Here is a 27,529-nt window from a genome sequence, read left to right as displayed (position 1 = left end):
TTAGGTTAAAATCTCAGCGAATCTGGAAGAGATATAAATGCTTTGGGATGAAATTATACAATACATATACAAACAAATTTAGGCTAGCCATTGCATGACTTGTGAAGTTTCTAATAGTAACGTGTTAAGTTGCTTACAACTCTTTTCTTAGAATTTAAAATTTAGATTTGGAGAGGATGGAAAATGTAAAGGTTGCTTTGGTCACATTCCTAAAACAGTTCTCATGAGGAGTTAAACATCAAATGAATTTACAATTTTTTTGTCATGGAAACATCATTTAGATACAAGAAATTCCCATGGTAGTGGTACAGTGCTCAGCAGCGACGTAGCGAGGAATTTGAAAGGGGGGGAGCACTTTTTGCGATTGATATGGATTTTCAAAGTTGTAGGCACGACTATCTGAGCGGAGCGCCACCATCGGTTGGCGCGGAGCGTACAAGAAAATTTTTGGTTTTACAAACCCCCCAGATGGCTGGAAACGGCCCTTCCCGAGTGTTCATTCTGGTTCCCTGGCCTCTTGCTAACTTGAGACACCTCATTCAATATCACTTTTAAACCCAAAAAAACAAATGAGTTAAATAGTACGTAATTCAATACTACATAATGTATTTAAAATTAGCAAGGTACATGTACAGAGTAGTCTTACGTTTCAACTTCTGATACTTATAGATACAAAGATAGGCCTGAAATGTCTTTGATACAACTATAGCCAGTAATTGTCTTTGATACAACTGTAGCTATTAAATGTCTGATTCAATACTACATAATGTATTTAAAATTAGCAAGGTACACGTACAGAGTAGTCTTACGTTTCAACTTCTGATACTTATAGATACAAAGATAGGCCTGAAATGTCTTTGATATAACTATAGCCAGTAATTGTCTTTGATATAACTGTAGCTATTAAATGTTTAAGTTAGCCTAATAAGAGAAGGCGAGAGGTATCCGACGATTGCAATCTGATGCAAATTTCTCAACTGTTTTCTTAACTGAAATATTATCAGCGTAAACGGGTTCTTAATGTTGCGCGGAAAAATAGGTACCCCTACAAAAATCATCAAATTGCCGTTCCATATCATTTATAAGCACTTAAACGCACACTAAATGTGTACATGCGTGCCTATGTAGGAACGTACGTTCACTGGCGCTTGCTATTCTGCCAATTGAGCTGTCTTCATCATATGTTCTCTGTCTCCTTTCTGCAGGTAAGTTTACACGATTTATTAAATGTTAAACACCAAAACTTCAACCAGTTGTATAAAAACACCTCTAGCTTTGATTTGATTAGGTCCTGGTTGATGATGTAAGGGAAATGATGGGATATTACCAGATTAAAATGTGTTACCACTTCTGCAATGATGTCACAGAATAATACGTATAATATTGTATGTTAGGTCAGAGAGTAGCACTTATTTGTCGTTAAATCCGTCATTTAAGGTTCGTATGTTGCATGACTTGTGATCTGTGGTAATGTAAACAATCAGTTAGGCTTAGTAGTTCAAGTAGGGTAATTAGTGTATTTCATAAATGTTAACCACATAGAGGTCGTTAGTAAATTTGAACTGTTAAGCTAGGCTCGCTGTTCGTTCACTGTCTAACGTAGGCCCAGACCTACCGTGTATTAAGTCACAGCGTGGTTATGGTATTCATATTACTTAAAGGGCGCCACCAATTTTGTTTCATAATTAGGGGATTTCCCTAGATCAATATTCCAGAATCAATGTTGTAGTATTAAGTGTGTTTTACACCGGAGATAAGCTAAATTACTGCCCGTTAATCTAATAATAAAATTGGCTTGCTATTCTGCCAATTGAGCTGTCTTCATCATATGTTCTCTGTCTCCTTTCTGCAGCCCTAAAGCAAACCACCCCGGAATTCCCCTAACCCGGGGGGTAACATTAACTACATCTTAAAAAACTGACAAGATCGGATCCTAGTCTTTTTCGGCGGGTAGAGTGTTGAATGAAACGGCACGCGATAGAAATGACAGCCTAGATGACAGAAGAATAGGTCACCTAATTTAGCCATATTCTTGCTACGTTCATTTCAATAGTTTTTCTTGTCTATAGACTCTTAAACTCATCCAGCAAGCTTATCGATTTTAATTATGGGTGTTTTTAAAAAAAAAGATAACTTGGCCAAGAAAAATGTAGGCCCGGGCCTACAGTGCTACATACTGGCTACGCCCCTGATCATATGATATCATAATCAGCAGATTTTGTTTCCTGTTTGAATTCTTTTACATGTTCTTTTACATAATATATCAGAAAGACAAATATAGTGCTCTTTTACAATTTTTCCAGTAGGATGATTCCTGTTTATTGTCCAATGTCTGGACTTTAATACATTTGACGAACTTAACTGATGGACAATATAAACTTTCATATTTTGTAATATTGCCAGATATGCAGTGGCCTAAAAACAAATATTGTTATCGCAGTGTATTAGCAATGTAATTATTATTACAGGAAGTGCGTATCACGTACGATTGCTAGCTTAGCTTCATAACATGCTGTTCGTGCAACACCTTAGGACGACTCATAGAACGAACGTTGTCGACGTTGTTTTGCATACAGTTCGTGACATTCCATAGAGTGCGGTCAGGTAGGCAATATGTATTTTATTACACAGTGGCCAACTGTAGGCTTGTAATTGGCTATAAGCTAAATTTAGCTAATTGCATCTGCCAAACTAAGTAAGTAGTTGAATCAGTAGGCGTGAATGTTACTACGATTACAATCGATTTAACGGAGCTGACGAGTATTCAAGATCAAAAGAGCACTGACAAAATACCATGCTAAAAAACGACAGTTTAAAAAAAAAAATCGACACTGAAAGGGGGGGAGCGGTTGCTCCCCCTGCTCCCCCCCTGGCTACGTCCCTGGTGCTCAGTCTAAGTGGATCACTATATTCTTCTGCTTCTTGTTTTCAGGTCACAGAAATATTCTCTCTGATGCATACAGAGCTGAAGATGCCTGGCAAAACAGAAAGAGACTTGAAGTACACATGGGTAAGCAGGAACAATTGAAATGTGTATTGAGTGTAAACCTGCATAAATTTGCTGATATAAAGAAAGAAAATATGTAGGCTTCTTTGTTTGTAAGTTTGTTTTTCTTAGAGTTCTGTTAAACGGCATCCAGAGTCAATGGATGTACATTTACACAAAAGTCAGCTTATCAACGAATGTGTCAAGTTCGGATATGAAAGAACTTAACACAGCAGACATGTTGTGGTCAAATTCTGCTCAACTGTATGTTGTGTAGGCACAGAACAATAAATATTTTGAGAACATTACATTTCTGAGGGACTACACATATATGAAAAATAAATACAGTTGTGTGATTTTGATTTTTCCTTGATAGAAATCGTTAATCAAATCCTTAAGTGCGTCAGTTATGAGCCCACCATGCTATATGGTAAGAGTAAGACAGACTGACCTGCAGAGATAGTCATTAGCATAAGTTTTGTCAATTTTAAAAGTAGACACTCAGAGAGTTCTCAAGAGATACACTTCTCCATCTTTCCTAAATGTATAAACTTCCATTTTTTGCATCCTAAAGGCAAGGCAATATTGGATAGGCAGTGTACCCTCTTCTTTCGGCTTCGTGCATCAGTACTTATGTCAGTATATCGCAGTCTGTCTGACAGGTAGGTCCATCTACCAATGGGTCAGTCTGTCATTCAGTCAGTGAGTAGGTTTAACTGGCAACCTGATGCATCTACCTAGGTTTAAGGGGTGTATGTGTCACAGGTTGTGAATACTTTTCCTTTCTGTATTACTTGGTTTTCTTCAGTGTCGACTTTACCTGATATTTTACTCATAAACGACATGTTTTTGCTTTTCTCAATACTCTCTACTCAGATGATTTACGTGTGAAGTTAGACCAAGATTTACTGACTCTGAAGAAACCTGTGGCTTCAGTAGACTTACAAAAGGTACATACTTTACTTGTGACCAATGAATGCTTCCAGTAAATAAACCAGTAAACTGCCCTATGAAAAAAATAAAAAAATTGCCAATGCTTGTCTTTATACCATCTGAGAGAAAATTTACTATAAAAGTTGTTGCTACATCATAGGGAAAAACCTAGATCCTGAAAAAATGATTTCTGACAGGTTTTTATGAATTTTGAAAAAAAAGTTCAATTCAATTGATCTGTAACAAATATCACTTTAATCCGTCACTCTCAATTACTGACTTGGTTTTTTTTTATACCTGCCAAAGGTGAACGAAAGGTGCAATAGCTCATGGAAAGTGGTCGGGGAATTCTTCAGTATTTATCTTCTTTTTTTCCCCTGGAATTTTGTGTCAATTTCAGGTCCAGCTAAGAAAATAATAAGTGCATTAATAGCTTACTTTATTTTATTAAACAAAACCATGTTGTGACTGCTTAATAATACCTTTATTGTTTGCCTCTATTTCACAGTTCATCGATAATATAATTAATGAAGATGAGTTAAAGGCCTCTGAACAGTACATCTACAGGTAAGTCTGTTTGTGAGTTGATTTTGATTTTAAGTCTCCCAACGCTGCAGTCGACTTCATCACCTGAGTTAGTACTGTAGTTTTGAATTTCCCAATACTACTGTACAGGTCTGTAATCGTAACAGTTCGTTTTAATATAGCTTGACATGTCATCATTTGTCTTTCAAATCATAAAGTGAAAGTGTTAAAGTTTTTCAGCTTTCCATTTCCTTGTTATTGAAACCATTTTACCTCACCTTGTCTCCTATCTCCTCACTGCACTCTTGCTCTACCCTGTCTCGAGTGACCTGGTCACCGTTTGACAATGATATCCCTTGGTGACCAGTCACCTCCGATGAACCCTACTTCATCTTCTCATTCTACCGCCAAATGCGTCTAGTCGTCGTGTGCTCCGTAAGAGCAGTCAATATCATCCCGTATCTTGGTATTTGGTGTCCATCCTGCCATGGGATATTATGCAATATGCAATTATGCAATAAGGGAGTGTTAGCTCAGTGGTTAACGGCGGTGCCTTTCAATCATAAGGTCCCGAGTTCGAGTCACTTCAAGATTAATGTATGTCGTCCAGTTACAGAGTTGTTGACAATTGACAATTCATAATCATGGACGTTAAAATATGAATCTAAGAGACTGACTTCGGTCAACTTGCGGCTTTGATAAGCCAATGATGGCTTCTTCACGAGTTCCTGCTTTATAGGAGGATCTAAAATACATACATACATATGGTTAGCAAAACCCTGACGATTGAAATCAGACAATGTATTTAAACACTCCTTAACTTTTAAACTTTATTTGGTAGAAATATCTTGAAGGATGTCTTAGTTTGATCAATTGCAAACCTATTTAACGTTAAAAGGTTTATTTTACTTTTCGATTGAATGCAGTAAAAGAATATGATTCATTGTTTTCCCTTTTCCACTCATCTTCGTTGGTTGGAATACCGAAAATATTGCCTAGCTCAAAAAAAAAATTCAGATTCTATAGAAATGATTCGGTTGAATTGAAATTCTTTGCTGTTGTCCTGCAAAAAGAGGATAAAGGTACTAAGACTATGTTCTTGTTTTCTATGTCATGTGGATAATGTTATCTATCAGACTGCTCGAAACTGTCCTAATATGGAGAGTCCATGACAAATTTATTCATGAGCAAACAAAGGGATATGGACCTAGCACCTCTTTTAATATTTTTAGTTGCCCATCACAAACTAACAGTACAGTGACTTTTCATAAATCTTTCACTTTGATATTGCAAAACATTTTGTCATTCATAATATACAGCATGTGTTTGTCTGGATACCGTCAGCATTGTGTAAAGCTTCATAGCCCAATTCTTGAAGCTCTTGAAGAAAAAAATCCTGATATCTGCAAATACTGCTTTAAAGCTAGATAGGATTGTAAAGTGATTTTAGAAGCCATAAATGAATAAACAGCCCATCATTATCTCTTGATTTCAACGAACAGTTTGTTTTGCTTTCTCTGGCAGTTTTCGACACACTCCGGTCGCTCACCACCTCCGGCCGTATACCATCCACTCTTGGCTAAGGGTCTGTCTAGATTTTCATCAGCCTTTAAGGGCCTTGAGGGCCTTACAGGACAAGGTATGTATCATCAAAAAAATAGCTGATTACAGTTCATTACCAACCCATGTCCTTGTTTTTAAAACATTTTAAAAAAAATTTTTTTTTTTTTTTAAAAACTTGGCAATGTATTAACACTGCATCCCCTTTGACCCACCTCGGGGCTATATTCACATAACTTCTTCGTAGCCCTGGTACATGAAAAACATTTATTGCAGTTCATCGTTGTTGTTTGTAAAGTAAGCAAAACCAGTGATATTCATATAAAATTTGCCATATTTCATTCAAGTATCTGTAAATAATCGGACTGTTGTAATACGTTCCTGTCCTATATACAAAGTGAAATAGTGTCCTTTCTTTTCTTTTCTTTTCTTTTACCTTTACAGACACATTATGGATTATTTCCAGATATTTATACATTCAACTTACTCTTAGATCATTTCCTCAGAAGTAAAGATTATCACAGTGAGTATCCATCTGTGTTCTCTCTCTCCTTAACACCATCTTCTATTTTTTAGGGTCAGCAAATCCAACAATCATATTATTGTCTGTGTGAAAACAGTTTGGGCTATTTGCAACACAGGCCAGTAGAACAGGGTGAATGGGAAGGTGGGGGGGGTAGAGGGTGTGGAGGAGGGAGAGTTGGGTGGTGGGGAAGGTAACTGGGAATGGGTGGTGGGAATTGTTGATTTGGTCAATAAATCATAAAGGTTACTGATGGAAACAAGGAGATTAATATAAAGTGATGTTATTGTTCATTTAGTTTATGATATCATAGTGTGTCAAATTAAATCGGTTTGTCTTTTAAAGTCTCTTCAATCAACAGCATAGCTTGATGTGATGCACCAGTCGCTTCTTTTCTAGCCATGCTTGCATATCAGTTGAAGTTTAACTTGAAACAAATTGCAGTAAAAACTGGAGTAAAAATTTTCAGCTTTTGTCAGCATCTTGTAGACTTACAAAAAGTTCTCCTTCTATGTATTTATTATAGTTATTTATGATTTTATTATTTAATATCAGTCAACGGAGCCGTTTTTTTAAGCAAACTTTATGCTGTTGTCAAAAACGATGATTATGTAGATATGATGGCAGGTATGAGGTCAACCAGGTGAAAGGTTGACAAGAAGGGTAGATGAACGAAGCCACCAGGTCGGGTAGGAAGAGGTGGGGGGGGGGGTGGTTTGTTCAAGTGAGAGAACTGTGAACCCATGGCGACATGGCTTTTCTTATCAGATCGTGCATTGGATATGTATTCGTCTCATTAATATTAATTTTCAGATGCCTATCTGGTTGCTAAGGAAATGATGTTGATTGAAGTCATGAACAGTTCCACTCCGTTGGCTCAAGCTCTCTCTCTGTACGCCTGTCATCACTTGCTAAAACAAGGTTCACCTCAAGAAGTAGGTTTGAGAAACCTTTTTTTTTACAGATTTTGCAGTTCGTCATCTCCATAACTTATTAATTCACTTAATCTACCTTACATGCCTCTTATGGTAATATTAATTAATACTGTCCACCCTTAAGCCTGTTGTGGTAACACATTAACTACAACCCTACTCCCTTTTTAATCTCCTGCGAAAAGACGACCCGCGTCACCTTTTCAAACTTCTTCGAAAAACTGTCCAGTATTTCAACCGTTTCTGTCCTCCCGAGTTTGTTATTTTCAACCTCAAAGACTTGTTTAACAAGCTGACTCATTTATTTTTCTAATTGAACACCCACAATGTCTGAGGGAAAATGTCGAGGAGGGTCAGAGCATCCTGAAAGTTAATTTCGAAAAGCCTTAAGCAAGTTAAGGATGCTAACATTTGGGGCTAATATTGATTAATTGTTACGATGTGTTGCAATTTGAATAATGGCAATCCAAAGGAGGATTGACTATAGATAGCTACAAGAGACCGGTTTCATCAAAAGAAAAGAAATTAAAGGAAAGGGAAGGGAACAACAGAGAAGAGAAAAATAAGATAAAAACAATTTGGCATATCTCAGTGATGCTTGTAAACAATGTTGTGTGTAAAGACAGTCTCTGGGGAAAAAATTCAAACGGAAGATTTGTATTCAAATATCGAGAATTTTCGACAGATTTTTTAATTGTTTATTTATTACACTTAACATCTATAAAATGTAGAGAGAAAAACCAGTCGTTTAGCTTGAAATAAAAACACAACAGAAAACACTTGAAGTTTTGTTTCAAGAAAAAGAAGAAAAGTCTCCTGTTAATTGATAAAAAATAAAATATGAGTTGGAAATATCTCATTAGAGGTTGTGACCAGCAGAGTATTTTATATGTTAACTGCAGAATCAAAAAGTTTTTTGTGTTTGTTTACAATTCAAAAGTTAACTTCAACACCACAGCAACATTTTCTCCATGAAATTTTGCAGTAAAATTTTGTTCCCATTTTTGGGCAAGGACAACCTTGTTCTTGGTTGACACATCTTTACAAGGTATTTTATAAGTATTTTGCTAAGAGTTTGTAAATTTGCTCACTTCTGACTTTTGTGACATTTGCATATCATCTGACATCCCTCAGTAAATGTCTGATGACATTGATTCTAGTCCATGGAAAGGAAAATTGGCAGATGAAGGATGGGGACTGGGGGGTGCGGGGGGTGGGGGTAAGAGATATTTTACTCAGATATTGACTTTATCAGAACCCTCTCTTCAAGCTCGGCTCGCGTTTCCTTTCGCAGGATGAGAAGTGGAGCATAGGAATGACGCTGGCCGATGCCACTCGCGATAATTCGTCTTGCCTCTCCAGAAGCTATCACGTGATTGGATACTGTATGACGGGCAATATCAAACCGATATCAAAGATTTTGGACCATTGGTTATCAGGAAGCAGCGAAGATGACAAAATTGTGACACAAGAAGCTGTAAGTTGTCGACATTAAAAAAAACAATATTTCATTTCCTATTTTGATGAGATTTTAATAAATCTTCTGTACTGTCTGTTGATGGCATTTATTTATAAATGCAGCTGGTCTTTAATTATTATTTCATTTCTTCAGCCCTGTAAAATACATGAAGTGAAGATGCATTGCGTGCGAAACCTCAATGGGTTACAGTATTTTGCCCAATGGAACCACACTTCAGGGTAGATTTAATGTAGACCCTGTCTAAGTTTAATATTAAGATACTTTGTTAATGTATTTGCATGTTACTTATGCTAGTTAATTAAAACTAGATATTGGGTTGAATATGTTAATATTGTCATCAAGTGTTTGAGCTAATCTCCACAAGCTGGTATACACCGAGTCTGCGGTGAGATATACAATATTCCCCTAATGTTTGTAAAGAGCAACTCATTAGGTACTTGAATGATAAATGAGTGCATTTGATACAATGAGTGGATTTGATACAAAGTTCAGTTGATACAAAGTTCAGTAAAGGTTGTTTATGAATGTGAAATGGATTTATACAAAGTCTGGGATTTCCGTGAAAAAAATATCATACAATACAGAGTTTGTGAAATGGAGCACGTTGATCCAACTCGCAGCTTCATAGTTTGTTCTGTCATTGAGATAAATCAAAGGTTGCAGTTTATTAACTTTACACGGATGAGTACATTGCACAGTAGTCTGCGGTGTACTACATAGACTACACCGACAACTATCTTGGATTTTGTGATCACTTAAAGTTAATATGGGTGAAGTCTGACTAGAGGCTGTGAGACTTAGGTGAAGCAACACATGAATGAGATCTTGAATGACTATTGACATACGAAGAAGAAGACACCGACAGCTATCTTGGATTTTGTGATCACTTTAAGTTAATATGGGTGAAGTCTGACTAGCGGCTGCGAGACATAAGTGAAGCAACACATGAATGCGATCTTGAATGACTGTTGACATACATAGACTACACTGACAACTATCTTGGATTTTGTGATCACTTTAAGTTAATATGGGTGAAGTCTGAGTAACGGCTGCGAATCATACATGAAGCAACACATGAATGAGATCTTTTATGAATGTTGACAATTTTTGCATATGCCTTTGTATTTAACAAACTTTATAACTCATTGAATCGGATGTGAAAATCTCACTCAAACTCATTTTGTGTGTAGGGTTTCAGTAAACATTAAGTGAGAATTTAAGATAAGCTAATATTACAACATTAAACATTATATATTAAAACCGGTGCTGTGGCTGAGTGGATAAAGGCGGTGGCATTTCAAGCAACGAGGCTTGGCAATCTGGAGGTTCCGGGTTCGATTCCCGGGCCAGGTAATAGTAAGGTGGGTTTTTAATCCAAAAGCAATCTACGGTATTCCCATCAGAAATGACTTTCTAAATTTGAGTTTTCTAAATTCAAAATTTGAGTTAAAATGTTGAATGGGAAGCCACCTGACGTGTAAGTTTGTAATCCGTAAGCTTCTCCAACATTTGTGGTCGCTCAAGCGCCATAAACAAATAACTGCTGATTATTATCATTAAAAAAAGAAATATTGAAGATTTATAAAGTGCAGACATATCCACAGATAACCGTGCTCAAGACGCATCACAACACCACCCTGGTCAATGATAACCTGTCTAACATGGAGACAATCCCTCCACATGGCAGCAGCTAAACAGCGCCCAACTGACAATTTATCACACAGGTCCCCATTTATTCACCTGGGTGAAAAGAGGCAATTGAAATAAAGTGTCTTGCCCAAGGACACAACATAATAACCTGGCCAGGACCTGCAAAACTTAGATTACAAGTCCACTGCCTTAACCACTTGACCACAACGAATGTAGGGACACAATTCTTTATAAATGTCATTTTTTATGTATTTTAGTGAAGGATTGACCAATTGAAATTGGGCTATTATATTATAAAGTTGAAAGCCTTATGGAAGAAAGGGTGTTGTTGACATTTACCTTATATATAACTCAAGATGTGATCTAAGAGAATAGATCAATTTTGGACATCAACCTAAAATGTTTTAACCAAATGAAGATTAATTAGCATATTTATATTTAGTGAATTTAATTCGATTTCTCAACATTTTGCCACTAAGAAAAATGTCCATGTTGGTGTAAAACACATGCAAAAAGTAAACTGACAATGGCAAATAATTTTGACTGTTATTTTAATACTGAACTACAAGCTGAGGGACTATGTCCTTTTGGAAATTTTAATCTCAAAACAACATAGAAGTTCAGAGATGAAGTCCTTATAAATTAGACTTAACAAAAACCAGGTGATTATAAGCTCATATCTAAATATTCATATCAAATTTTATGTCCATTCTGGAAGATGTATGAGTTGAAGTCTAGCAATTAAATAATAAAATGGGAAAAACATGCATTTTTTTTAATACAGGGATTTGAAAAGGTATTAAGTTTGCTACTATGATTTACACAGTGTTTGAGATTGACACTGCTTAAAATCACACATTGTTTCATTCAAATTTTATGTCCATTCTGGAAGATTTATGAGTTGAATTCTAGCAATTAAATGATAAACAGAAAGTAATATCTAGCTAAAATATGCAATATATATATTTATTTTGAAGACAGGGCTTTTGAAAAGGTTTCAAATGTGCTACTGTGATTTAAACAGTGTTTGAGATTGACACTGCTTAAACACACACATTGTTAACAATAAGTTACAATACAGAATATTTCACTCAGAAATCATATGGAACTTTATGGATGCATTTAAGGGACATTGTAAAGATTAAGAATGACAAAGAAACATGGAAAGTCTTTAGCTATAAAGATATCAGAATTTTGTGTGAAAATGCCATAAATGCTGTAGAAACTTTCTGTAACGTTTTTTTTGTTGTAATGTCTATTGCAAAGCTGTTGTTTTGGTGTAAATTAAGAAGTTTGAATTATTGTCGCAAAATGATCAATATTATGCGAACCATCCCATAATTTTTGTATATAGGCCCACGTGTGTCTGTTTCAGCAGAGGCCTGGTTGAAGTGGCCACTCCACATCCAAACTACTTTATGTTCCCAATCTAAACTAGTATTCTGAAATATTACTGTCAGTGCAGTATCAATCAACCGTGAAGCCTTTCATCAATTTTAAGGGATTTTTGTTCGTTTTTTGCACTTTATGGGGGCTTTCAAGTGACTTTGTCCGCTGCTGCTTCATTGCTGTGATGTCGGACGAGGGTCCTTCATCTCCCTCAGTACTTGAGAAAGGGGTCATGCGATTTGGGAACGCACCATCCTTCCATCAGACAGGGAACGCAGCGAATAAGAATCTGCCTGACTTGTCAATTCTAGACAGGGAATGCTAAAAAATGAGTGGACTTGATGTGAGCACATCTTGACGAATAATCATGTAATAGGGCTTCTAAGGGTTGGATACTTAATTGGCAATCTAACGTCTGTCATTGTGATAAACTGCCAAGACCCAGTCACCTACGTTATATTGAATCACATAACTGTGTTCCTTAAATTTGCTATAAAGAGTCCCAAAAATGGTCACTAAATCCATTGACCTTTTTAAATGATAGTCCAATTGAACATTAATATTGACTGGTGAAAGGAGAAAAATATTCTCTAAACATCTTGCGAAAATTTGAACATGTAAGCAACTGCACTGTATTGGAGGAGTAAACAACATTTCAATTGACCCATTACTCTCTATCTGAAGTTTACTTGGAGCAAACAGGTGTTTGGTCATAGAAGCTTCCTGCTAAAGTTCTTTTATGTTTTGAATGCACTACAGTCATTGGTGTATTGTTAAACTTTCACATCCAATGATGTAAAAGTACAAAACAAAAAAGGAAAGTGAAACCACAAAAAATGTTTGTTGTCGGTGTGCAACTATGACATCACACTTTTTTGCTACAAGTTGACTTTATGATACAAACTCTCCGTTGTCGTTATCACAAAAAAAAATGCTATGTAGGAATTGCATGCAAATTTCAAGAGGATACTTCAAATATGTTTGTCTTTGGTTAGTCCAAACTCAATTTTCCTCTGTTATATCCTTTAAAGTTCAAGCTACCCACCCCCCTCCCCACCTGAGCATATTTCTATATTTCCAAGAAACATTTAATACGACTGGGTCGACCCTCTTTAAGTTTTCTGCAAACGACCTGTGAAAGCCTCTTGGAGAGAGCATCTTTTGGAGGCCGTTTAGAGGCTTTGGCATGCTAAAAGTCTTGTAAAAGACTTGTAAAAGCTTGTATGATATAAATATCGATTTGATTACCATATTAATATCGTATTCACAGGTTGACCATCTGAAGGAAGCTTTGGAGACTGCCGTTACGGAGGACGCTAAGATGAAAATACAGGTAGGTTCATGGGCTTCATCGATATCCTGTACTATTAGAGGACATTTTCTCTTCCTTTGCATTCATAAAATCCACCAGAGTTTTGTGGGACGATTTGTGATGAAATAAAACCTCTGAAAGTTGAACAACCAATGTTAAGGATCGTGTCGTTGTACTGATGGTCGTAAATATTCCCCTTTCCATCCCGTTTTCGTATGCAGAGAAGATGAAAACGGGAGCGGGAAATACAGCCATACACATATTAAGAGGGCAGAAAGATCCTGTTTGACTGTCATTGATAGGCTAGACTTATTTTCCCTCTGGCTTGGCTACCTTACTCTAAATTTGTTATAGTCTAGGACCAAAGGGGTAGGATGGAGGATGAAGGGGGCTTAGATTGCCTAGGGCCGGGGTTCCCTAACTGGGGTGCATGAACCCCCAGGAGGTGCGTGAGTCCATCCCAGAGGGTTTGTGAGACATTTCTGAAAGTCAAAACTAGAGTACTTTTTGTTGAACTAAAATCTGATATATCATATAATTTAGTAATGTACAAAAGTCGTACCTATCGACAAACTCCTTTCGCGTTCCATACACATATGTTGCCGAAGTAGTACCATACAGTGTACAGTATGTGATAAATAATCAAATTATGAAACAGACACAGGCCGCATGACTTTGGTGAAGTTGGTGTACCCATGACAGTACGTCGTGAAGTTAAAGAGCTGATCTGCTTTTGAAGTTTCCAAATAAATATTTGTTCATCTTTTGTTTTTTTCATTACAATATTACACTATGTACTTGATCTTTACGAAGCACTGTTTTGCATATTATAGTATAATAATGACTCAGATTGTGTCTCGAAAAGTTGGGGGTTTGTGGACACCTCTGACATCCACAGGGGGTTCGTGGGGGGATAAAGTTAGGGAAACCCTGGTCTAGGGCAATGCTTAGTAAACTTTTCCTTTCCTCATTGGTCCACTACGAGGCCGACAGAATGTGATGTAAACTCAAAAGCTGCGATGTGGGACATTATGCGAAACTGAACAAAATTGTTATTTTAGTTTGCAAAATTGCTAGGTTTCCTTCCATTTGCAATGCTGATTTTGTGTCCAAGAAAAGTGACAATTTATAGTTGTGTTATTTTTCAAGATGAAACCAGAAAGCTTCACTGGAAAATTGGTTGCGAAGATGTTCTTTGAAGAAGAGGTCTTAGCATGTCATTACCATGCTCGGCCGCTGCAACCAAAATTTGATACCTCAAAAATATTATTTTAATGTCATTTTATTTAATAGAGCGTGTAATTACTAAAATTGAAATGGAACGGAACGAATTCATGCGAATCAGTGAGATGACGGCCAGATGAACTTAAGAATTGTTTGAAACATATCCGTTTTTCCCTCGCATCATCCAATTTATCGTTTCCGTGCCTTCTGGGCTGAACGTGTTACTCATGAATTCCATTAGTAAACCAAATTGCATGTTTCCCTAGCAATCAATCCTTTTTTCTTAGTATGAGCAGTAGTAGTGCTTTGGTTTACAAATATTTTCCCAAAATATTATTCTATGAAGTTTATTTTGATAATTTTCTCGATGGTATTCAATACACTAACCTCGTATACAGTTTGCAGTCGAAAATCATGACGAGTGAACATTCATTGCAAAACTTGAGTTAAATGAATGAAGTAATTATCAAGAAATTTTTATTGGGCAAAGTTTGTGATTTTGCTTCTGACCTGTAATTGATAATGGTAAGAGGGACATCAGTGCGATATAAAAAAAAGTATATATTGATAAACAGATGAAATGTTTATTAATCGCTAGCCTGTTGACCCTTCACTTTGTGGGGCATATGTAGGAGGGTGTCTTAGTTTGATCAATTTCAATCTAATTCGAAATATTACTTGGAAAGGAGCAAAGAAAGTTATGGCTAGAAAGGAATTCAAAGACGTGACCTAACCAACTGAGTCATCCAGCCCTTGGTTGGTGGTGATTCCCTTATATACTGTAGCAAGTTCTCTGCCAGGGGTGCGTAAATCCAGGGATAACGCCCCAGTTTCCTTTGTTCGATGCAACCCAGAAACAGCAGGGAAAGAATTTCACAAGGAAGTCGGACATTTTAAGTATTTAATATTTTTTATAATTTCCGAGTCAGTTTTTTTTCGTCGTTTGTTCATTTAAAATAAAAATGCTTGTTTAGGCTAGGTCAGAGTACAAAAAAGCTGCTGCCCTAAGGTGTGACCTAGTGAAACGAATGCAGGTTGGTTTCAGTTTATACTTCAGCCCCGAACAAACAGACACTAACTGTAACTGTTAGCCGGCAAACTTTATAATAAGTAAGTAAATAAAAGAAATAAATCGGAGAGAACACTCCCACGTCGTCGAGTATTGGATTGCAAGAGAGTATTTACGCTGTGTCTGTGCAGAACTTAGGTCAATATATTAGCCAGATGATTACAAATAAGGTGTCTCATAGTCATTACAACAGAATGTAAGAAAGGTGCTTAGTGGAAATACAGGTGCATCCGAAACTTAATACACGTAGCATTAAGAGGAGGGCGGGGGGGGGGGGAGAGAGGGGGGTATTTACTCTTATTAAACACACATCTTCATACATACTTATTTTATTTGATATTTTTACACTGCTGTCAAGTGACCAGAAGTGACCGACTTTCTTGTTTTTTTTATAATCTGTTGATCTGACATTCATAGTTTAAATTACTATGTACGGCTAGTGGTAAATTATACAACACACACATGCACTCTAATGCATAAAATCTGTGAAGGAAAGATGTCTATGCAAATTTGGAGGCCCTTTTAAACGATTTTTGGTTAATGTACTCTGCATTACTGCTTCTGCATATCAAGTTGGATGTTTGTTTTTCTTGCTATGCATCACAAATTTAAAATGTCCCCCCCTCCCCCCGTTGCTAGGTAATTTTAAACACTTGTTGCTGCTGCATACCCTAATTCCTCGAGGAAGCCGGTCTTCGTGACCAAAAGGGTGTGGATCAGAAAGCTCACGTTTTGATATCTTAGCTAATGCATAAGTTAGGGGTTCTTTTACCGAATAAAGAACTAAGTATCATTACGTCTTTTGAAAGAAGACGCATCTGGTCACAAAGGATGGATCTCAGGCCATCGTCAGGATCGCCCTTATAGTTAGCAACCTTGTTTAATACGGCAGTGCTGATCCAGCAAGGTTCTTGCGACGGCAGTCATTGCCTTCCCCTTCATACACATCCCCTCACACTTATCCTCCACATTCACACCCTCATAATCCCCATTCACACCTTCCCATTCACATCCCCCATTCATACCCCCTTCATACCCCCCTCCCCCTTACCAGATATGCTAATGCAAAGACAGACTAGGTTTGTCAAGATTATTATAGTGTTAAATGTTTGTTTGGAAATACCTTCTTCTGAAAGTGAGGAAAGTTATGTTTTCAAACAACGAACATTTCCTGTATTTTCCCTCATTACTTAGAATTGTAATTGCCTAATAGGTTCATCTTTCACACGCATATATTCCAAATATGGTATCACTAGTCTAAAATATATCCATATAATAATTTAAAACTATATATATATGTATATATATATATATATTTATATATATATATATGCTTTAACCATAAAAAACAAGCTGTATCTGCAAAGTAGCTCTTAAATAATATAAACCAAGAACATCTAAGAGGGTTCCCCTAATCATCCATTTATCATTAATCTGTAAAGTGCACTATACTTCACCAAATTAGCATAAAGAATGTGTATTGTTGTGCTGCTGAGGTTATTACGACAGTGCAACCTTTTAGATTTATTGCTTACATCTATGAGTAAATAACGCCGAGTTATCACGAGATTCGACCCGCACAAGTTGCACATCTGGGCAAGACTCCTTTTGGGTTTCGATAATAATCGTAACCTTTGCATTCATGATGGCGTACAGTATGTGTGTGGGCGTTTGTGATGCACAGCTTGTAAACATGATATCTCAAGAAGGGAAAGTTGGACCAACTTCTTATGTGGTTTGGAGAAGTACCACATGGAGTACAAGGAGCCTATAGTTCTTGGTGGAGGTCAAAGGTCATTTGGGGTCACCAGGGGTCAAATTGTGAAAGCCTTGTAAACAAAATATCTCGAGAAGGGTAGACCTTATATTTAGTGTGTAGAAGTACTTTATTGAGTACAAGACCCCTATTGTTTTTGGTGGAGGTCAAATTGTGAAAACCATGTTTTACACAATAATTCAACACAATAATGACAGATTTCATATTTAGTATGTTGATGAATCTATTACATTTAGTACAAGAAGCCTGTTATTGAGGTCGATGCCTCATGGTCATTTCAGGACAGCCTGTGTCATTGTTAATTTATTGATTGTCACATCACAATGCTTTTCACTGTAGTACTAAGATCAAGTACATTGTACACCCTCACTATACATTACATCAGATTCATGAAGAAATTTAATCATGTTACATCATCGAAACCACAATGCATTTTTGCATTCTGTGTTTTCTCTTAATCGGACAATACTATTAAAAATGGGGAAAAGGGGGAATTGTTAAGATACATTTTCAGATATATATATTTTAAGTAAATATGACAATTCATTTCTAGGTTTAATTCAATAACATTTGGAAAATCTATTACAAAATAAGTTTCCACAAAAAGAAATTCTCTTAACGAAAAAAACAAATTTGAAATAAATGCCTTTACTTTACAATTAAAAGAATTAATTGGTATTTAGTGTTTTTTTTTCACAGTAATCTTCTCTATCTCTAAGTTAGAACAAAATATCCTTGATTTCTTGCAGCATTTAGTATAAAGTTAATATATCTAGATGCAAAGTAAATACCTTTGATTAACTACGTCATAACAAGAACATTTTGTTTTGCTCAGCTGTTAGGGTAAGATTTTATCACATATCTTAAAGGAACACATATCTCATACCTTCTGGATTCTCCTTTGAGTTGAGATGTTCCTGTGAGCAAGATTCTCTCCCTTGCATTTCCTTTTGAAACATCTCTTAACTTTCCATTCATCTAGCATATATTGTAAATTATGCAAATTTTGCTCAGTTAAAGTTGAGTTTTTACATTAAGTTTTTTTTCTTATTTTTTTTTTATTTCTGTTTTGCATTCTCCTTTCTTCTTCTTTTTTACTTACTGGGTTTTTTCTTCATCCCCACCGATCTGCATCCTCATAAAACAGTTTGGCTTTGTAGATTTTTTTTTTCTGGATACATTTCCGACCGGTGATTCAAAAGTATTCTGTCAAAAATATCAGATTTTGCCTATTGACCTTTTGCAACTTTTATGAAGCATGAATAATTTCGTTTAATCTTTGAGGCCTAGTTTCTTTTCTGTTTTTTCTTCCGTCCCCAATCCGTTTGGAAATGCAGTCCGACAAATCCCTTGCACGTGTCACAACTCTCTTTCAGTAAATCTCTTGCATTCATCAAAGAAATCCTCAAGACGATTTAAATAATTAAAGGCGTGTGGACTGATTAACATCTGCTTTTCGTTTGAAATATCTGGCTGACGAGCCTTTTAGAGTCGAATATTTTGTTTTTAGCTTTCTTTAATAAAATTTCTATATGGCTTGTCTTTTTACTTACTATTTTTATTTTCCTCCTTTCTTTTGAAAACTCCTTTATCTTTTCGCTTTTTTTTCTAAACCCTTAGAATTCCGTAGTTTAAATTGTTTGAGGTTTGTCCCCATTGATTTTGTACATCTCTCGGGGGAAAGTTTCCTCCGGATTTAGAGAAATTTCCGGCTCTCGATTTGGGAATTTTCTGTTTAAAAGCTTCAAAGGGAGTAATACAGAAATACACGTTCAGATGTCAAATTTTGTAGACAGCTTTGGAAAATTAGACAACATTAGCGAAGGCATGTTGTATTGTACTGGTGAGGGCAGATCAATACACACTGTCAATTTTAGGACTCCATCGCAATTGCCCACTAGCCCGACTTAAACAAGAAATAAATGTAAAAAGGACAAAATAAAGGAGAAGAAGACAAAGCAAAGAAGAACAGAAAAGAAGTTTGTGTGATGTAACTACAGAATGTGACATAACAAAATTGTTGTGTTACCTTTCAGAAGAAAAAGGTGGCAAGGTCCACAATTTTATGCCGGAGAACAAGCAGGGACGACAGAAGCTAACACCTACGCGAACACACTTTCTGTTTCAACATTTTAAAAGTTTCAAAAGCTAATTCTGTCTAAATGAGCCTTTTCTTTCTAGTCCAATACAAATAACGGGGTCTGTCTTGGTATGGCAGGGATTAAATTATCTCATAATGCATCATAAAATGCATGTATGCAAAACTGGGCGATTTGCTATGCAAGTCCAAAGACATATAGCATGTTTTTTTTTTTAACACAGAAACTATAGTATTTATATAGGGGAAGAAAATTGAGAGCCTTCAAAATTTAACTATGTACACATCCAGTGTAGCATCACAATATGCATATATGCAAAACTTGGGCAAACTGCTATACTAGTCCAAAGATGTATAGCAGTGTTTTTTCTTACACAGAAACTATAGTATTTATATAGGAGAAAGAAGATTCAGAGCCTTCCAACCAATTTTTTTTGGTGAAAATTCGGGCAATATCTGAGAATTTTTCGGAAATCTACCGAAAGAAAAATAATTTACAATGTGTTTTTCAATGGTTAAACTGATATTATTATTATTATCATTATAATTGTAACGACATCCCCAACAATTATAACCAATATGGAAGGGTAATAACACGGCAAATGGTTGTATGCATATGGCATGTGATGTAATAACCGATGCATGCCTATATGATAAGCACATTACGATGTTGAATGTGCGCGGAGCGCGCAAAAATTGTTTGTTATATTCTTTGGGCAAGTCGTTACAGCCCGTCCCAATCAACTTGGGCTCCTACGCCTATGGGGACAGGGTCTACGGCTGGTGGTTTTGAGAACGCAGCGAATAGCAAGGCTTTTCGTATTTTATCATTCGAAATGTAGGACTTGGGCGGCCTGGAGTGTAGATGCAATATGTAGGTCACCTTCATCAATCTCGTCAAAGAATCAAACCGGAAATCGTACCCATCTCAGACCGCTGTTATCCGTTTACCTATTAACACGTTTCCTTATCGCTCGACAACCTGTGCGACACTCCTTTTTTAACTCTGTTGCATTTTGAATTCAAAAATATATCATAGCCCCAAAAACAAAATCTGTGTGATGTAATCTCGAGTTGGACGGGAAAAGACGCATGGAGACACTGTCGTCGTTTAGAAGTATCACATTTATTCTAAGTTCTCTTTGTTTTTGTCTTTCTTCTTCTTTTTTCTTTCATTTCGTGCCCTAGAGGTAATAAATGTAGAAAAAGCTTGATAAAGGATACAAAACCGATCGCATTACTATTTAAAACAGCTTTAGGAGTTTATTTTTTTAAAAGACTATTCACCAAAACTACTAAAACCCTGAAAAATATGCAAAAAGGCTGCTGCTTTAAGACCCAAATGATTAGATTTTAATTGCAGTGTTGTGATACTTTCTCTTGAGGTATGTTGTTGTCAGGCGAAGATAAGTGGATGATATAAAAGCAGGACAGATTACGAGAAGATATGACGGTAACTAATACAGATCAGTAGGATTGCTTCATAAAACAAGAATTTTGATTTTTCGAGAAATGCTTGTTTCACACACAGTAGGGGTATTCAATGTCACCTGCACACTCTGGATATACATGAGAGGTGTAGTTTATAAATGATATGGTAGAATTGAAGTACAAGTACAGAACTGTGTACGAGGATGTGTACAACTATAAGTACAAGTATGAGTACTAATATGATTATAGGTATGAGTACCAGTATGTGTATAAGTATAAGTACAGATATGAGTACAAGCATGTGTACAAGTATGAGTACTAATATGATTATAGGTGTGAGTTAATGTGTGTACAGGTATGAGTACCAGTATGTGTACAAGTATAAGTACAGGTATGAGGACAAATATGTGTACAAGTATTAGTACTAATATGATTATAATAGGTGTGAGTACAAACGTGTGTACAGGTATGAGTACCAGTATGTTTTTCAAGTATAAGTATATATGTATGAGTACAAGCATGTGTACAAGTATGAGTACTAATATGATTATAATAGGTGTGAGTACAAACGTGTGTACAGGTATGAGTACCAGTATGTGTACATGTGTGAGTACAAGTATGATTACAATCAGTACCCAATTGTACCCAATCAGTTACTCTTACCAAACCACATATTAAATATTCACACAGAAATTTGGATGTACCCCTTTAATAATAGTACTAAGAGATCTTTGTGGTTGTAATTTTTTAATATTAATTAATTAATTTAAAAAATAATTATTAATTATTTATTATATTTATATTCTAATATTTATTAATAAATTAGGGAGTCATTAACTTTCTGATGTAACACAAATTGAATATCAAGTAGTATTTGTTTATCAGTAAACAATTGTAGTATTGTGCTTTAAATCCAGTTAACCCCCCCCCCCCCCCCATCCCCACATGTGTGGTTCAAAGCAATTAAACTTCAGCAGCTTTGAAGCAGCTTAGTGCATTTCTTCCACGGTTATATCAAACTAATGAAGAATTTTGCAAAATATAAGGTGGCAATTGCTGAAATTATTGCATGGATATTCCGGTAGCTGAGGTTGTACTGCTTACAAAAACAGTTGATGGAAATTTTCTACATGTGTCTAGGTCAAAGCCACATCCTCATAGCATTTTGCATAATGAAGATAATAATAATAATAATAATCATAATCATAAAATATAATAAATATGTAATTTATATAGTGCTAAATCACAAAAAGCATCAAAGCGCTTCACAAAAAAAAAACAATAAAAAGGAAATAAATACAGTGAAAACAAATAATAACCTAATAAAAATTTTTCCTAAAATACCAATACAATAAAAGTAAACAAACAATAAGAGGTTATTAAAAATACAATAGGAGAATATAAAAAAAAACAATAGGAGGTTATAAAAGTACAATAAGAGGTTATAACAAACAAGAGATTATAAAATGGTAATATTACGTAAAATAAATTTAAAAAAAATATGATGTGAAATTTTAGAAATCTTGCGGTGTTTTGTTTTTGCATCTGGCAACAACAGATTGAATGATGTTATCACAGCAATTTACAGTAACTCATTCTAGGCAGAGAGAAATAGTAACATTAATATTATTTCTAGGTAAAACAGTTACATTTTATTAAATTCTTAATACATAGAACCTATCTGACAGCTAAAGTAAAGATTCCAAATTTATCAAGATTGGTCGAGATCAATCAACCAGAACATTATAAAAAGTGGAATTAAAGCTTTTTTTAAGAACATTTGCATGATGAATTTTTGCATTATTCCAACCCAGGGAAGAATCGAGGGCTTTAACCAGTCAAGATAAATTACATTCAATCAACCATATAGTGAGAACATATATATTTAGAATGGGTTTTCAGCTTTAACAAGATGGAATATATTTCTTTTCCATATAAAAGTCACATTTTCTGTCACTGAACTATCACTTTAAGACACCCTCCTATGTTTTTAGCAACCAAGTAGACCTGTGTATTCATCAATTCATCAACGAGTCCATTCAATCCACCAAACTTTTGTTACATTTTATATATCACAGTTAATCTTATAATGCAAGAAAAAAGGCAAAAAGCTCCAAATTTTCACTGTTATTTTTTTACTTTTCACGTCATGCATGATTGAAATATACAGTAGCATGACATATTGACTACATCCGAGCTAATGAATTTGATATGCAATGTGACTTTTACGGATTTTTCAAATCAACTCGGACAGCTGCTCGAAATAAATTCGAAGAAACATAAAAATCTTTCAATCGTATGATTAATCATGGCTATATATGGTGACCCGGTATAAATTGCAGAGAACGTGGCTTCCCGCGAAGACAGGTACACGAAACTAAACCTTGAGTTTCTGACAGTCGGGATCTAGTAACATCGTATTTCTATAAAATCACTCGTTAATTACAATTTTGATATGTCAATCACCTGTCCTTTGCTTGTCAAATTTGTCTGGCTTCATTAAATTTGCCGCTCCTTTGTGGTTAAAATATGACACTAGACATCAAATAAAAGACCTTCCATCTCCGTCTAGTTTCATATTTGTCAGAAGGCTTTTTCCTTTACTTTTCAGTTTCTCTTCTGTTTTTAAATGTTTTTATCGTTCTTTTGTGGGTTGGTCTTTCGTCTTTTGCTGCTGCTAACCGCGGGGAACACTTAGAACGGTTTACGATTAGTAAAATTTGCTTAGTGCTCTCAGATGGGAAGCGAGCGTTGGAGCAGAATAGTGATCCAACCTGCAATCATTTAATTACTGTATGTGCTGCTGGTAGTTGTAGCTCTTGGCTTATATAGTATGGCCAGATTTAGGAAACCTATAGGCCTGTGAGGGATGTACCATTGAGACCGAGGTTCATGCTTCATGTCGAAAACAACGTTTTTCAAGACTACAGATTAAATATTTAAGACCAAAATAAGGTTCCGTCGTACAAACTAAATGCAGTGTCAACTATTGTTATGCCCAAAATTCACTAGAAACTCAACTTACCAACAATGTTTTTTCAATATTAGTATAAAGTATAGTCAGTCTGTCATTTGTATTGTTGCGCTCCTACTCCTAGGCTAGGCTAGGCTAGGATTGGTAACATAACGATGCCAATATCTTTAAATATTGTTCTTTAGCCTGTCCCAACCCACCCGTTTGGCATATATAATTAGTTATGCTACAAAATACACATGTGTATGTGATTTGGCAGTGCCTTACGTGATACATGTACAGTACTGCGTTAACAATTACTGTTGTGCACTTTAGTACTGTAGCTAAAACATTAACATTAGGGCTAGGCCGCATTTGACGCCATATTTTATCTTGTGTAAAAGTAAGTTGGCCTGATGTTTCGATCCTAGCAGGATCTTCATCAAAGGCTGAATGACAAGTAACAGTAACAGAAGGGACAAAAACATGCACAGAATACATACAGGTTAATGAGCATGGTGAACACAAAGAGATAGATGTAAGGGGATTAGTAGACACGGGATGGAGAGAAGAAAGAAAGAAACCAACAGGGGAAGAGGAGAGGTACAGTAGGAGATAAACAGTGGAGGAACAAAGAGAGGATTAAGGGAAGGGAAGGGAATAATATTTCGACAAGATATCTTTGAAAGTTGAAATTCTAATAATTGTAGTTTTGGTTCATTAGCGAATAATATTAAAACCATCCCTGCATTACAAATAATGTCAAAACTAGTGGGCTAGACATGGGTAACCTTACAGTATGACTCTTGAGTGCAATTTCAATTATCAAAATATGCAAAACACGATTTGTTATAGTCAGGTTGTTACGACAGGAATTTTGAAAGTTACGACCAATTTCGTTCGGTCCGTTGTGAAAAAAAACAATTGTCCCAAAAAGTTACAACCGCTTTTCTTTTGGACAAAACTAGGGGAAAAGGAATATTTCTTTGGGGGACAAAAAATATAACACTGATATGGGGGAAGGATCTAAGGGGAAGGGTTTCCTCTCCCCATTGGGAATATTTCTACAAGTAAAGTGATTTAGACGCAAAATGGTACTATCATTTGACAATTTTTCACATTAACGCATTGCATTGGAAGCTGTTTCTAATACAAATGATTAGCATAATTCCATATATTTTGGATATGAAGCAGATCTGATTAAACATTACTAAAAGTTACTAAAAGTTACCTAGAATAGCGGAGTTGGTACTTCGTCAATAAGAAGTTAAGAAATGATTATCTTAGTCAAACCAGCAACTTTAACCTTTTCTGGCCACGTTTGATACAAAGCCATGACACCCTGGTTAAGGTTTAAGGATTTTTTGCTTTCATATTTAAGGGTTTGTATTTGTATAAAGACAGATGATACAAAATGAAATGAAGTTTGAAAAAATGATTGAAGAGTGGAACCGAGTACCATTTGTATGGTGAAGGGTAATCTTGAAAACAATCTAGAGGTCAAAATTTTGGACAGCGATATAATTGTGGCCAGTTCATTAAACACCTTTGTGTCACAGACCGAAGTCCATACCACTCGACCACAGTGATTCTACTGGTGTGTGAATGCATTTAAACTGGCTTTGTATAACTGTCAATATATATATATTTATTATATTATATATATATTATTGCTGATAGTTGACTCTTTCTTTTGTAGTCGATTTATCGGATAGCTCGTCTTGCGATAACTGCGATTACTCGGTTACAGTTATGACGTCATTACTGTCATTTATAGTCAATTATTTGTTCTTTCGTGTCTTAACATGTGGTGTCTGAATCATGTTAAATAATCTCCCAAACAAAAATTGAACATCTTTCAATCTACCACATTTTCTTGAAATCCTTCAAATCAAAAACTTTCGAATTAATCTACGAGGCTACTACAACTACTAGCACTAATAAAAGTAAACGTGCAAACGATGAATAGATGTAACACCTTGTAGCGGTGTGATGATTAGTATGCAAACGTTTTCTGTAGATGGACCTTCAATGTTCTAAGCTAGGCTCTAGCCTAACGCGATAGCAGGCACATGTTGCACTACTGTACACTGCAATCGACACACTCTATCAGACATTCGATAAATGTGAACCTGGCTATTAATGAAGAAATTGTAAACCTGTTTGAAGAAATGACAAATACTTTGGCAATGGTAAAAGATTAATAAGTTACAAATTTGCGATTATGCGCAATGATTAAGCATTGCTAGGATTGAATGTTGTACTGCAGAACAAGCGTATGATACTGACAAGCAAACGCATGAATGTAATGAGAGCAGGTGCTTGCCGATTTTTAACACAGCACAGTGCTAGTGTAGCTTTGTGAGAATCTTTATACTCTTGCAATATTTGCTGACAAACTGCTTTAGTGTTGTATTTGATAGGTTAGGGCAGACTATGTGTAGTGCTGGCTTGTAGTCGAGTAATCGCAACTTAGGTTTTGAGCGTGATTAATCAAACCTTTCAAAGTGTCATCTCGACTGCTGGCGATTAATCGGTTATAACTATCAGCACTAATATATATATATATTGCAATATTCTATATATATATTAATTATATCGATATATGTATATTAATAATATATATTAATAATGTTAATTAATAATAATATATATATATTAATAATATTCTATATATATATATTGCAATATTTTTGACCTATTTTAAAAGTTAAACAAATTTTAACAAACTTGAAGCAATGGAGATTTTTTTTTCTTTCCTTAAAGCAATAGAGATTTGTTGCTTTCTTTTAAATCAATCATTAAATCTAAGCTCTTAATATCCACATGACATTTTTGATTTTATTATTAATAAAAAAAAGAAATTACAGACATCCATCATTTATGACCAGTCTGACTGCAATAACTTGAATAGGAAACATCACAGAGAAGTGTTTCCATCCACATAACTAATAGATATATATCGTGATGAAAATTTAATGGATTAGGGTGCCAAACTGTGTGATTCACACAATCCTGCTTAAATACTGTATATGTAGCAAAATGAGTTTTATAGCTTGATTGAAAAAGAAATATGACATGAGCAAACTCAGGGTGGAAGAGAAGATAACGTGTGCTATGATAATTTATCTGTTTCTTCTTTTGGAAGAATAATAATTCAAAGAAAAGCTGACATTTGGAATATATACAGTAGTTAACTTGACTCTTTGTTTCAGAAGAGAGTGTTCAATAATTTAAGCAACCTTCTTTCTAACACTGTTGTACAAAGAAATCTGTGTGAAAATTATATGTTTATTTCATTTCATTCTACAATATTTAAACACATATGTAACTGATTAAGTCATTAACATAAAGTTAACTTTTCCAGAGGGTGGCACGCGGTTTGGTGCGAGTCTTCAGTGCCTTATTAATAAACAAAGTAGAATACACTTTCATGCCATGAAGGAAAGACATAAAATTAGTGAGCGACTAAATGAGCATGAAACAACACGATATGCATACATTTTAATAAGAATACAAGAACACACATACTATGAGATGGTTAATATAACCACACTTAAAACTTGTCGGCATAAACGTAAATAATATACTGCATTATTATCTTACAGACTCAGTAATAATACTTTAGGTTTTTGAGACCCTGTCACTTCACCTTTAAACATATGAATTGTATTTTGCGTCTAGGTC

At 35.5% G+C, this 27,529-nt stretch overlaps 1 protein-coding gene across 1 annotated transcript in view; it reads left to right on the top strand.

Moving 5' to 3' along the window:
- Nucleotides 1–27,529, top strand: part of LOC139978195 (small ribosomal subunit protein mS27-like) — a 61,479-nt gene that overhangs the window by 328 nt on the left and 33,622 nt on the right. The window contains exons 2-9 of the mRNA XM_071988132.1: nucleotides 2,933–3,010; nucleotides 3,863–3,936; nucleotides 4,428–4,486; nucleotides 5,969–6,083; nucleotides 6,449–6,527; nucleotides 7,341–7,462; nucleotides 8,754–8,936; nucleotides 13,249–13,311. Coding sequence (XP_071844233.1) covers nucleotides 2,933–3,010; nucleotides 3,863–3,936; nucleotides 4,428–4,486; nucleotides 5,969–6,083; nucleotides 6,449–6,527; nucleotides 7,341–7,462; nucleotides 8,754–8,936; nucleotides 13,249–13,311 — 773 coding nt within the window. The remainder of the gene's footprint in view (nucleotides 1–2,932; nucleotides 3,011–3,862; nucleotides 3,937–4,427; nucleotides 4,487–5,968; nucleotides 6,084–6,448; nucleotides 6,528–7,340; nucleotides 7,463–8,753; nucleotides 8,937–13,248; nucleotides 13,312–27,529) is intronic.

Source organism: Apostichopus japonicus, chromosome 13 (assembly GCF_037975245.1).
Source record: "Apostichopus japonicus isolate 1M-3 chromosome 13, ASM3797524v1, whole genome shotgun sequence".
In the NCBI taxonomy this organism is placed as follows: domain Eukaryota; kingdom Metazoa; phylum Echinodermata; class Holothuroidea; order Aspidochirotida; family Stichopodidae; genus Apostichopus; species Apostichopus japonicus.
This window is presented reverse-complemented; position numbering and strand designations above follow the sequence as displayed.